The sequence below is a fragment of the Cheilinus undulatus genome, linkage group 5, assembly GCF_018320785.1.
Source record: "Cheilinus undulatus linkage group 5, ASM1832078v1, whole genome shotgun sequence".
NCBI classification, from domain to species: domain Eukaryota; kingdom Metazoa; phylum Chordata; class Actinopteri; order Labriformes; family Labridae; genus Cheilinus; species Cheilinus undulatus.
The window spans coordinates 48,120,448-48,133,889 of record NC_054869.1 but is presented as its reverse complement, the minus strand read 5'-3'; the positions used below and the strand labels follow the sequence as shown (position 1 = coordinate 48,133,889).

The 13,442-nt window shown below is 40.7% G+C and overlaps 1 protein-coding gene across 1 annotated transcript in view; it reads left to right on the top strand.

Annotated features, from left to right (window-relative positions):
- Positions 1 to 13,442, top strand: part of LOC121509783 (whirlin-like) — a 162,474-nt gene that overhangs the window by 87,365 nt on the left and 61,667 nt on the right. The window contains exon 3 of the mRNA XM_041787444.1: positions 122 to 247. Within this exon, the coding sequence (XP_041643378.1) occupies positions 122 to 247 (126 nt within the window). The remainder of the gene's footprint in view (positions 1 to 121; positions 248 to 13,442) is intronic.

Genomic DNA, 13,442 nt, shown 5'->3' with positions numbered 1-13,442 from the left:
TTGGGGTCTCCCACATGAATCACTGAAGATTTAAAAGTTGTCTAGTGTGTGGCCAGCCTTAATGCCAGGCTTCCCTTTGCTTATTGAACTGAAGGTCCTGAATGTCCTGTATCCTCTGCAGGTGAACCTCAACATGGACGACGGTCGCTCCCTCGGCCTGATGATCCGAGGTGGCGCTGAGTATGGACTGGGTATCTACATCACTGGAGTGGATCCTGGATCTGCTGCAGATGCCGGAGCACTAAAGGTAAATGCGATGAGAGCACTGTCACATAAAGGCCCGTGACTAAACCTTCCAACACATCCACATACCCTTCTCCATCAGACTGGAGAGAACCTCAGACTCCATCATCTATCATTGTCTGGTAGATGCTTTAGTCCTCTGGGAATAAAGGTAGTGTTCCCTTTATTTCCAGTGAAACCATTGGTAAGTGTTGCACCAGTCCAAGGCAAGTTTTCCTTTTCTGTTTGGCATTTACGTCTTGAATGTCTTGACTGTTATTCCTCTCTCTCCTGGAGTAGAGCCGTTCTGTTGATGAGTACACAGTAGACTGTAGCTGACATAAGAATTCACTTGTGATCAATGGTATAAGTCCAAAAGACTAACCAATTTTACTTTAACAAAGTTAAGAGAAATTGAGTGAATTAAGTTAGCTGAAATTTGTAAAAAGTCATGCTTTGTTGGGTGTGGTGGGTCTCAGTGTTCCAGGTTGTGAGGGACTGCTTTTAGTAGTGCAACAGAATGAGACAGCAGATACAAGCAGTGGAGATGAGACTCCTTGGGAGGGTCTGGGCTCAGCCTCAGAGTAAGATGAGCCATTCAAACATCCAGTGGGAGCTCTGAGTAGGTGGTTCAGGTATTTATTTAAGATGCCTCCTGGTTGCCTCCTTGGATACATTTAACTGGGAGGAGACCCTTTTGTAGACCCAGAACTCCTCGGGGATATTATATATCCCTTCTGACCTGGGATAACCTCTGAATCCCACCAGAAGGAGCTAGAAAACAACGCCGCATATAAGCAGAAGAAAAAAGAAGGATGGTAGATTGTAAGCTTTACTTTGAGGTAGAAATAAGTTTATAAAGACATGAAAACCCTAGAGTACCATCGATAGGAGCTGGTTTATCAGCATGGATAAAGTTTTGGTCACCAGAAACTTAAAATAGTGGAAATCGTGACCTTTGTGTGCAGACATACATCTGCAACCTCTCCTTTCAAACGGTACATTTCCCTCAAAAATGAAAACAGCAAGTTATTCCTATCCATAAAAGTAGATACAGACATCAGTTCACTAACTACTGACCAATATCTCTGCTTCCCCAGTCCACAAAAATCGTAGAAAAATTATTTATGAAAATTAAAACGGGGTTGACAGAGACAGGCCACAATGTGGGCATCCCAAGCAGAGCTGATCTCTGGTCTGATAGGTCTACCAGGAGGCTTTCCATGACTGCCCCTCACCATCAGGCCTGTTTGTGCTGGCGTCAGCAAAACATCCAGATGTAGAGAAATTACTTAAACCCATCAGAATTTATATGAACTCACTCTCAGTCAGATACGTGGTATAGCCTCAAGCTGTTGTGGAGTAAAACCTTCCATGAGTGTATGAAAATCATTCACCCATGCTTTGCAGTTGTTCCACTCAGGGCCTGATTCACTAAGAGCAACTGTGGCCGCTTAAAGCTCCAAACTTCATTCAACATTCATTCCTGCACTCTTCATCTCAGAGTCTAACTCACAAATCACACAGCTCCGTGATATTCAGCACAAACAGAGGTTACTGATATGGTTAACTTCTGTTGTGGTTAGTTAATATTGATCGTGGGGTTTTAATATACAAACCCAATTCAAAAAAGTGACTTTTATAGAATGTAAATTAAAGCTGAATACAGGGATTCACACATCCTGTTCAACCTACAGAAACTGAACACAGTAAAAATACAAGTTATCTGATATTCAACACGGTTAATTTTGTAGTTTTTGAAGAAACATGCACGCATCCTGAGTTTGATGCCTGCAGCACATTTCAAAAAAACTTGGGACATTAGGTAACAGGTGACAGTACCAGTCAACAGCCAACAATAATGAGAGGTTCTCCACTTTGTCAAGGACTGCATGGGCAAAAAGTCCAACAGTCCATAAGCGATGATCCTCAGTGTGCAACTGCAAGGAATTTAGTGATTTCATAATATCATCACAAGATTCAGAAAATCTAGAGGAGCCTCTTTCCATGAAAGGGACAAGGCTAAAGGCCAACACTGTATACCCATGACCTTTGGCCCCTGCATTTAAACCCATCATCATTCTGTGGTAGATATTACATTGTGGGCTCAGGAACACTTCAAAAAACCACTGTCAGTAAACAGTACATCACTGCATCTACAAATGTAAGTAAAAACTCTACCACGCAAAGAAAAAGACATGTACCAGCAACATCAAAAAGCCCCGCCTACTTCTCTGTACCTGTGCTTATCAGAATTGGACTGGCCTAAAGTGAAAAAAGGGTGCCGGGGTCTGATGAGTCCACATTCTGGGTTTAAGAGGAAAGGACCATCCAGATTAATATCAAAGTCTTAAAACCAGAATCTGTGATGGTGTATTAGTGCCTATGGCAGGGCTTTCCAAACCATGGCCCTGGGGCCATATGTGGCCCACAGCTGAATTTTGATTGGCCCACATTAAATTCTAAAAATAAAACTAAATATGACCCACTGGAACATGAAGCTTGTGCCTGGCTGTATTGCACTTCATAGTTTCAGCACAAGGCAGTGCTACCATGCTAATTCTGAAAACAAACATCTTGACAAGAACAATAATTGATGTGTTTTTTTGTGACTAAATTGCAACAACACTATACATTGAGAGATTTTCCATGGGCGGAGCCAGTGATAGCTAGGGCATGGCCCCCTGAAATCTGATTGGCATCCCCAAAAACCAAGAAATGATTGACTATTTGCCTCGCCTGCCATTTAATCAAGTGTATAGCATTAGTTTAAGCCAAAATTGCTGCTATAACTGAGATCAGCTGACTACCAGCTGATTTGCTCTAAGCGTGCGTTTGGATAATCGCTCTTATGCTGCCTTATTTAAACTGCACTTGCCTGGCCACGCTCTGCCGTGTGCTCTGCAAGCCACTCTTGTAACCCTCCTCCACCCCAGCTCCTCCTTCATTCTGCTTCTGAATGAATGTCTTCCATTGCCATTAATGCCTGCTCTGCTCTGGGGTTTTATAATACACCAGCACTGTAGTGCAACTTTAGATTAACATGAAGCAATACTTAATACTTCAGCAGTTTCTGTCTTCAGAAAAAGGTGATGCTCCTGTCCCAACTTTTTTAAACATGTTGCAGTTTTGTTGTGTCAATTTCCAACAACAATCAAGTCAATCAGTCTGAATGTTAAATATCTCATCTTTTGTGTGTATGACTGTCTTCTATTTGTTGTCACTTCTTTGGAACTGTGGCTTGTATTTTTGTGTTAAAATGCCTTGAAACAGTAAAACCCTCTCGTTGTCAGTCCTGAAGTCTTGTCCATGGATTAAATCCGTTGTTGATGCAGAGCCTTGGCGCCGTGCCAGCTGTCATCATCAACATCTGCTGCCTGATTCTGATGAACCTGTTAGCATTCCTGCCACCTGCTCTCTATTAGACTGCTAAAGCTGTTAGCGCTGCTAACATCTGCTACCTGCCTCACAGTCTCAGTCAGCTGGCCGACTTCGCCGCAGCGACAGGCCTGTAAAGACGCTTTATTAGTCCTCTAAATCTGTGCTGTGTGCTTTCAGGTCAGCCTTCTGCCTCAACAAGCAGGCCACTCTCACTCACTGAGCTATTTTTCTACCAGCCCGAGGCAAGAAGAACATGAGCCAGTGTTTCCTACCTGTAAACAATGTGGCTCAAACCTCAATCTGGCTTTCATGATAATATCTCGCTGTGTCCTACTTGGAGATAAAAATAAAACCCTTTTTTTTATTTTAGGTTTATTTCTTACGATTCCCACCAATTGGGACACCGTAGAAAAATCGCCCTCTCTGAGGGGAACGAGATGAAACAGGAAAAGCTTGAAAGACCCACAACATTCAAATGTTCTTCTTTGAAATGAGCAGCAAGACGTCTCATAGTGTCTTTGACAGAGAGATGAAGAGGTTCGTTTTTTTAAAACATGGAGAATCGGCCGTCATGCTTCAGAACAGGAGAGCTTGATACGCTTTGACAGAAAATGTTAAAGCAGGGAAAGGTGAGAGAGCAGAGAAGGGTGATGGAATAAGAAAATGTGGTACATCTTTTTGGAAACACTTTAGGTAAGGCACAGAAACACTGGCATATGTAGGCAAGGCATGGGTAAGTCAAAGGCTTGCCAGCTTCCTGACTGCCAAATAAGAGACTCTTATTTTTGTTTTAGCTCTGTGCTTCAGTGTGTTTATGATGCTCTACTGCCAAAGCAAGAAATCTGTAGTTTAACTATAACTCAAATAACAAGCCTCTTTTCCCACCAAATTAGCCTCTACAGGAAAAAATGGCAACACAGACCTCTGACTGACAACAACTTTGGATATGGTGTCACAGAAAATGAATAAACCTGTCTACTTTATGTCATTTAAAAATGTTTTTTTCTTATTTGGGGCCAAGTCCCCAGACTCCACTTTGAGAACTTCTCAAATAAACCTTGAGTAAACAAATAAATCACAGTATAGAGCCTTATGATATTAAAAACTTTACCATCAAAAGAGCAGCATAACTCAACCAGTTCACTTTTCCATTAAATTTTTTGTTGCTTTGTCTTTTGTCGTTTTACACACTAGTGAAAAGTCTTTACATGATGAGTCACATCCCGTTCATCAAGTTCACATATGCTCAGCTTTCTACAGCATCTGCACAGGTGTGACACTGCTACACATGGTGCTTCGCTCTTGCAGCAATTTTTTCTCCCTCTAGTGTCAAGTCACGAAACATACAGTAATACAACTGGCACATTTTGCTGGCATGCATGATAACACGCTGTGTTTGGTCATGCTCAGCTCTGAGGCATGTTGAGAACTCCAGGTGGAACAAAGTGCGGAAAGCTTCATCAAACCACAGTGACTGGCTTTAGCCACGTCTTTGTTGCTTTCCATTCCCTGTTGCAGCTGTGAAGCTGTGTCTTTCTTCTACAGAGCAGAACTGTCACACTGAAAGGGACAATAGTGCAAACCCTCTGTTGCATCAGAAGAGGGTCAAGTGTGCGAGGCTATGGAGGTGAATATCAGAGTTGGAATGAAAAACGAAATGCTAATTAATCAGGAAAAGAATGGGAAACTTACAACCTGTTAACGAGGAATCAATCAGACACCAGTGATTGTTAACCAGGTCACAAAGGAGTACCTAACTGCCAGTTAACCAAGGTTAAAAAAAAAAAAATGACAAATTGATCGCAGGTAAACTGGGCATGTGCCCACCAGCTGGCACTTGATCAAATTTTGTCCCTGGAAAGGCACCCTAGAGGGCATTTTGGAACTGGAAGGGCACTCTGGAGGGCACTTTGCAAGCAACAACCCCCTCCTACCCACCAGTGACAGCTACGAGGATTATTATTTCAGCTAAGTTTTCCTCTTCTTTTGGATTATTGCTGAAAATAAGATCTGTGTCCAATAAAAGTTTATGAAGCTTACACGTTTGTTTATAAAGATAATCTTCATAAATTGATAATGTAAGCATCATACCTGGTTCGGTAATCTAATTGACAAAAGTAAAAAGCTAACGCCATGCTAACTGAACTACAACATGGTCAACTGAATTGAACGTTATCAACCGCGGATACAACTGAACGGCAGGCTCAGTTGCCACACTTCGGATGATGACATATAGTCTTCCTGACAAACACTGTAGTTCTTGTTAGCTATCTTTAAGCAACCGCCTTTATTAGGATGTGAAAAAATACACAATTCAAAGGTGAGGCACGTTTCCGATGTATTTTATGTTGTAGGATAAAACGTTAAACCCTCTTGAGCTTGTGTTCACCACAGACCTTATTTCAGGCATTTAACTGAAAACTCAGTCAAAAATCCCACAGACTTTCAGACGAGGGAACAGGAAGTGCTAAAATGCTAGGGTATGGCCTGCAGTTTATTCTTTAAATCAGAGTAGTTGGACAGACAGTTCACATCAAGCTGAAGGAAGCACTTCAACCCAGTGACTGGAATTATTCAGACATTCATTTACTTCTGTTTATCAGATTTCTGCCAGAAGACAAAATGAGCTACGCTTAAATAACAGAGTACCCTGAAGATAATCTTCCCAATCATTACAAGATTCTTGATTTCTTGGGTGAGGGTGCCTATGGCAAGGTGTTATTGCGCTGGAATTTTCAAACCTCAAAGCACCGCATTATGTAATAATGGCACATTATGTAATAATGTAACACATTTTCCATCCATCATGTAATAACGCCACATTATGTAATCATGTAATACATTTTCCATCCATCATGTAATAACGCCACATTATGTAATAATGTAATACATTTTTCATCCGTCATGTAATAACGCCACATTTTCTAAGCCACTAAGCGGTTAGGGTTAGGGCAAGGTAGTAGGGTAGGTGTTTAGTCTAGAACGCTGATCATCAACTGGTGGCCCGGGGGCCAAATCAGGCCCCAAAAGCTTCCTGTACGGCCCCCACAAGACCTTTAAATTCAGAAAAGCAGGAAAAGAAGATGTTGTGGTTTTAAAAGTATCTTTTGGCTTCAAATGTCTGCAGCTGTTAAATCAACCCCCAAAACACTGAATATTCAAATAGTTTTAGAATGACTTCACATTTGATCTGTTAATCCTAACCAAAGGACTCCAAGGTATGCCCTACCCTACTAACTTACCGCCCCTACTACCCTAACCGCTTAGTGGCTTAGAAAATGCGGCATTGTACCATGATGGATGGAAAATGTATTACATTATTACATAATGCAACGTTATTACATATTGCGGCGATACACAGCCATTATTAGTAATTTTTTTTTTTAAATGTGTTAAAAATGGCAAAAAATGGCCAGATAAGGTGGTGAAAAAGGGTTAGATAGTGTCAAAAGTGGGCGATACGTGTCCAACTGGGTTGTGGAGTGGCACAAAGGGACAAAAATTTACAGGAAAAGTGGTGAAAAGAGGTTAAAATGTTTCAAAACATTAGTATAAAAGGAAAAAAAGGTCAAAAAGTATATCAAAAATGGGTTACAAGTGGCAAAAATGGTGAAAAAAAGTGATGAAAAGTGGCAAAAATAGAGGAAAAGTGGCCAAAAATGATAAAGGAGTGACACAATAGGGATAAGACAGGCAGGAAAAGTGGTTTAAAGAAGTTAAAGAAAAAAGTATCAAAAATGGGTCAAAAGTGGCAAAATGGTGCAAAAAAAGCCACTGGCAAAGCAGTGAAAAGGCAGGAAAGTTGGTTAAAGAGTGATGAAATAAGGAAAAAGTGGCAAAAAAGGGTTAAACGTGGCACAAAATGTTTGGCAGAATGAAGCAGTGAAGCAGTGAAAAATATGAAACATGAGTTCATAATGGTGCTAAATCACAATTGTTGAGAGCCCTTTTTTTCCAAGATTTTCAGCAGCCCAGTCATTTCTGTGGGCACGCCTGTGTCCTTGTGGTCTATGGCATTATAGATCAGGATAGATCTCACTGGTAATGCCACAAAATGTACTGCGTTTTGAAAGAAAATACAAATACTAATAAAATAATTTGTTATTTAGAACAAAATATTGATTAATTTTTTTTTTATTTGAAAGTCCAGCCCCCAGAGACTCTGTCAAGACTAAATCTGGCCCTTGTGCAAATGTACTTGATGACCCCTGCTCTAGAGCCCTGAAGGGGGGTTAGGTTTAGGCATAAGTCACTAAGCAGTTTGAGTTAGGGCAAGGTAGCTGGGTAGGGCATACCTTGGAGACCACACTAAGTCCTATGGTTAGGGTTATTAAATAATGTGGCTTTAAAGGCTGACGAGAATTTCTGTAAAAACAGATCAAATGTGAAGTCATTCTAAAACTATTTGAATATTCATTGTTTTTGGGGTGGATTTAACAGCTGCAGACATTTGAAGCCAGAAGATACTCTTAAAACCACAACATCTTTTTTTCCTGCTTTTCTGAATTTAAAGATCTTGTGGGGGCCAGACAGGAAGCTTTGGGGGGCCTGATTTGGCCCCCGGGCCACCAGTTGATGATCAGTGGTGTAGGAGATAAGTTGGTCCTCATGCCCAGCTTTAAGGACTGCTGGACTGAGGAGGGTATGATGTTTCTAGACTTAATATTTGACTGGGTTTAAATTATGGGGATGCTTCTGATCAGGATTGTGTTTGTTGGACTATTATGATCTGGGGAGTACAGAACAGCTTCTGAAGGTGAGTTGTCACCTTTATTATTGTTTGTTATATTGTGTGTTAGGTTAATGGTATAACAAATGCATTGATTGCGGCTGCTGTCGTGGTGGTTTTATCCTGGAATGGTTTATGTGGTCAGAATCCTGAGAACCAGCTTTCCGGGGTGTTTGGTATATGTTACTTGTTCAGTCATTTAGTAAATAACTGAAGACATCTGGTTGGGAAAATAGTCTTTTTTGTTTGTTTTTTTAGGCCCTGAGATTTGCTGTAGATCTTTAGTGGTTCTGTGCAGAACAATTGCAGTGCTGCGGTTGCTCGTTCTTTTTTCAACAACACTGAAAAATGCATGACACCCAAATTCATCCATCCACTGTCTGCCTCTTATCAGGGCTTCTGCTGTGGTGGGACCCTGCTGAATAGTTTTCATGACCTACCTTGAACCAGGAGAATTTTCCTGCCCTTCCTCAGGGATTTATGGTACCTGAGCCAGATAAGAAATATAACGCAACAAAATCCAGGCTTACCCTGGGGTCCCTCACTGATCGGACACGCCTGAAAACCCTAAGCTGACAGTGGTCACCTGATGGCAGACCACATTCTGAATACAGCCAAGGTGCCATCCTATTTGGACCTGGGTTTATCTCTGTGAGCAGATCTATTTTTAACAGCACATGATGCTTTTCTTGCATTTAAAGTAGCAATTTAAGAAGCAATAAATGTCAGACTAATTGATTAAAATGAAATCATCATGAGACACTTCTCAGCCAATCAGATCCTTTGGTCAGACCTAGGATAGTGGGGGTGATTATACCGAAATACCTGGATGAGTGGGCAGACAGGAAGTGACACAGCAGAAGAAACAAAGAGAATCAGGGAAAAGTAGACCTGATGTGATTTAAAATCAGAGAGAGGAAAAAAGAATGGATGGATTTATACTCACCTTGAGTTTTACACTGTTGCTCTTATTCACTGATGCACACAAACACCTAGTTGCTCCTCTCTCTCCCTACCTGCAGCGTGCACACATCTCTCCTCTCTTCTCCTTGTATTTTGACAGACATTTACGAGGTGAGAGAAACATCCAGCAGTTCACCACTGAAGATTTTATCCCAACTCATTTTTTCCCTGAAAATAAAAAAGCACAGTTTTCTTATATCAAACATCTACCATGAAGACCTGAACCTTAGGAAATAAACCTGCAACCCAGTGCACTGCAGACTTCATCCTCTGTGTATGAAAGCCTGCTCTAGTAAATGGGACATATTGCAAAAATCACTTTTTCAGGCTATTCTAATAAGAATACGCGCCCCTGGCCTGTCCACAGTCCCCTCAAGCCATTCTCAGATTTTTGTCCATCGGAGGCTGTCTGCAAAAGCAGCAAAATTCCCAAACTCATTTGCAAAGTTTCATTTTTATTCTAGAAATAAACATGTTTACAGCCGCCTGGGAAAAATGATTTTGGTCAGAATTAATGCTGGAACAGAATCCTATCAGAAGTCCGACACTATGATGTTCAGAACTTCATATGAAGGAATTTTTCTTGAAATGGACACTGTCAGATTTTGATTGAAAACCCGGTTCCCCAATAGTCGCCTAAGTTTCCTAAGTTTTGCTGTTTTTGACTCAAAGGAGCAGCGGTTTTTCTCTGAGCTCTGTGTGGATAAATTTCTCAGACTATCTTCAAGGCTGATTCCAAAACCCAGGAGAGGAAGCTTATCTCAGCCGCTGAAATCCAGAGTTTGATTCCTGACGACCCAAAGCACAGAGACCGCTGATCCACTTTGAAGACGGTTAAAGGGGGCTTCGTGTCCCCGACCGTCCTCTGAAGGCATAACAGATTCTTACAGAGGTGGGAGTTGGAGACCTCACAGACCGCTTAAAGTTGTCCTCCTGACTGCCGGCAAGCTCTAAAAGAAGAGCAGCATCAGGATAAATGGTCTATTTATCTGTTCTGTCTGATATGTGCACAGGAAAGTAGAATGTTTACTTGGGTTTGATCATATTCAGGACATGTTGTTAACATGCAGACAGAGAGACCTGCCCATTCATTTCCCTGTTTAAATTCCAGAACCCTGCTTTATGATAACTTCTATATGTGACATCTATTTTTACCACTCAAAGATAAAGGTAACCAGTGTGGTTTATTGTTGGTTTACCATAAAAAAACCAACATGGTGCACCAGATACAATGTAGTGATTTTACGATAGCAGTTATAACTTGAATACCAAGTTTAGAATCATGAAACTTGGTACTGTGAGGTATGGAAGCCCACTGCTGCCACTTTAAAAAAAGAAAAATATGAAGGTTTAATAATTATACAAAAAACAATGAATTCTGAATTCTAAATTATGAGAATATAAAATTCTTCTTATTATTATTACTATTAGAGGTGTCTTTGGCTAAGGATTTTCATAGTCGAATCTGATTTGTCAGATTTTGCTTTTAGTCGACTAATAGTCATTTCCGCTAGACTTTTTTGTCCCCAGTTAAAATGACCATCAGTCCTCAAGAATTCCAGCCATTTAGAACAACTACCTGACATTTGCAGCGGCAAAATGCATTAATCTCTCTCTTATTTTTTTGTGTAAGTGGTTTAAAGTATCAAAATGAAAGCTGCACGCTTTTCCTTACACATGCAGTCAGTTACACAATATACGCCCACGTTTAACACATAAACAACAACAGTTAGCTTCACATTAGCACCGTTAGCCTGTTAGCACTTTGGCCGCTACCATAATTTTGCAGCTTAGAACAGCCAAATACCATCCTCCACTGACAACAACGAAGCATCCAAACACATAACAAAAGTGCTCTGTTAACTGGACACTGAGTTAGAACTCTACATTTTAAATGAAAAATGAATCTTACCATCAGTTGCTAATATCAGTTCTCCTGGTGATATAACTGTAACCTCTGCTAAAGCTGGAAATCCAACCATCCTGGTTTATTTGGACTAGTCCCAAAAAGACAAAAGCTCCACAGCAGATAGTCTGGTCCAGTCCTCTTCTCATTAACGGCTTATCCAAGACTACTTCTGCTAATTAGCCAAGAAGAGAGACAGAGCCTTCGTTATAAGCTCCAAGCGGTCCATGCTGTTCTGCACGATGTGATTCTGTGTTGACTACAATCCCACTATAGGCAGCACAAAACACCAGGTTTAGAACGTATTCAATTTGGGTGTGATGTCATTTTCTGCTCTGACATCAGACGACAACAGAAGGCCCCGAATGATGACGCAGCCTAACATCTTGGATTTTACAGAAAATTTGTACATATTTGTGATTTTTTTTTCATGGCGCCAGTTTTGAACCATTACATCCAAGAAGTCTTCCAAGAGGTTTCAAGGACAATTGGAGCAACAGTGTGGCGTGCAAATCAACACAGACAGACACACTGCCAATAAAAGTAGTGATATTAATAAGTTGTGCTTTTTTCATTGTTTTAATTTTATTTTGGTGAGTAAAAGGGAGACAAACCAGAAAGAAAAAGTTTCCTGTGCACTTGTGGAATTTGCAAGGACTATTTTCCTCGCTGCTGGAGCGGTTTGTTGGTGCTGCAATGCAAACTTGGGCGCATGCTAAACTTGTGTTTGTTTTGATGAACATTGATAGTGTCTTTTTGTTTGCAAATTATTTGGATTAATAATGTGTCTGCTTATGTTCTTATATGCATTGAGTATGCATTCTATTAAGATTGCTCTCAGTGATTTTTGCACATGGTGATATCTGTGTTAGATTCCACTAGCAGTAGAGCCATATTTGACCTACAGATAGTCCAGAGACTCGGGAAACTCTGGTTGAATTTTGAATGAAAACACCACAATTTTGGTACATCATGGATCTCTAATGCCGTGGATCATCAGATTCTGTGTCTGCCATCAGGCAGATCCATCAGGTAGAGCTCTTGGAGAATGACTGGACCTATCAGCATCACATGAGGAGAAAAAGGCGGTAGCTACAGGCGTGTTTTTGTTAAAGTGACTACAAGCAGCTGAAAAGATCAGTTCAGCAGGAGAAAACATTTCTTTATTAATAGAAGAAGCACACTAGAAGCTTTTTCCTGGTGGTAAATATGTTTTTACTCCTGACCAGCAGCCAGAGTTTAATGTGGTTCCACTGATTGTCAAGAATCATGTATCACCATGACAACGGCTGCCTGTGATGGCCCAAGCTTACAAAATCAAAGTTTTTGATTTGACACTTCCTGTTTCATAGAAAGTCATAGACCACATAGATTTGAATTGTGAGAACCATACAGATCTTACACTGTAAGTCTTTGGTCCACATAGGGCAGACTTCCAGGTAACTGACGTGTTAAGATTTATGGTTGAGCCGTTATAAAGCTGAAAGCAGCAGTGCAGCCTCTTACACTGTTTGAAACTGTAATTTTAAATACCCCTGAACTCAGCATCGCTGGAAAAGAACTAGATCCATCATCAGCTCTATATGAATAGGCCCAGCTGAAAGTCATATTATTCATTTATATTTGTTCAACACAGTGACACTTGCTGCTGCCCATTCATTACTTAAAGGGAGTGAATCGCTCAGCCATATCCATTAGAAAGACGCCTCTAATTGAATGGATTTAGAGCAGATTTATAAAACTTTCTAACCTTGGAGAGGCACACTGAATTAGACATATGAAGAAAGACATTTCAATTCTTTTATTTTTAAATAAGATGCCTGAAACGAATCATGTTTTTGGTCTAATCTTTAGACCATTCCTTCAGGAGTATGTCGGGCTCTGGCTGCTCTAAAGCTGTTGAAAATAGATTTGCATAGTTTGTAGAGTTGGCCACATAGTAGATAGTTTATGTCTTTAGGCTGGAACAAGTAATGTAGGTATACTCTCTCGGCATTTTACTGGAAACTGTAAGAAAAGTTGTTAATCTATAGGCAGGACAAGGCCTGCCCAGAATGGCTGGGCCCCTGACAAACCCAGAGAATGGACCCAGACTTATAAATGATATAAATTCATGTGTGTTGGTTCAGTAGCATCGGTGCTAGCAACCTGGCTAACAGTTACTTCATTTCGTAGGTCAAAAGTGTGTCAAGCTATTACTGGGTCTGATGTTGAAATGTTACCATTAGTGCTACTTTAAAT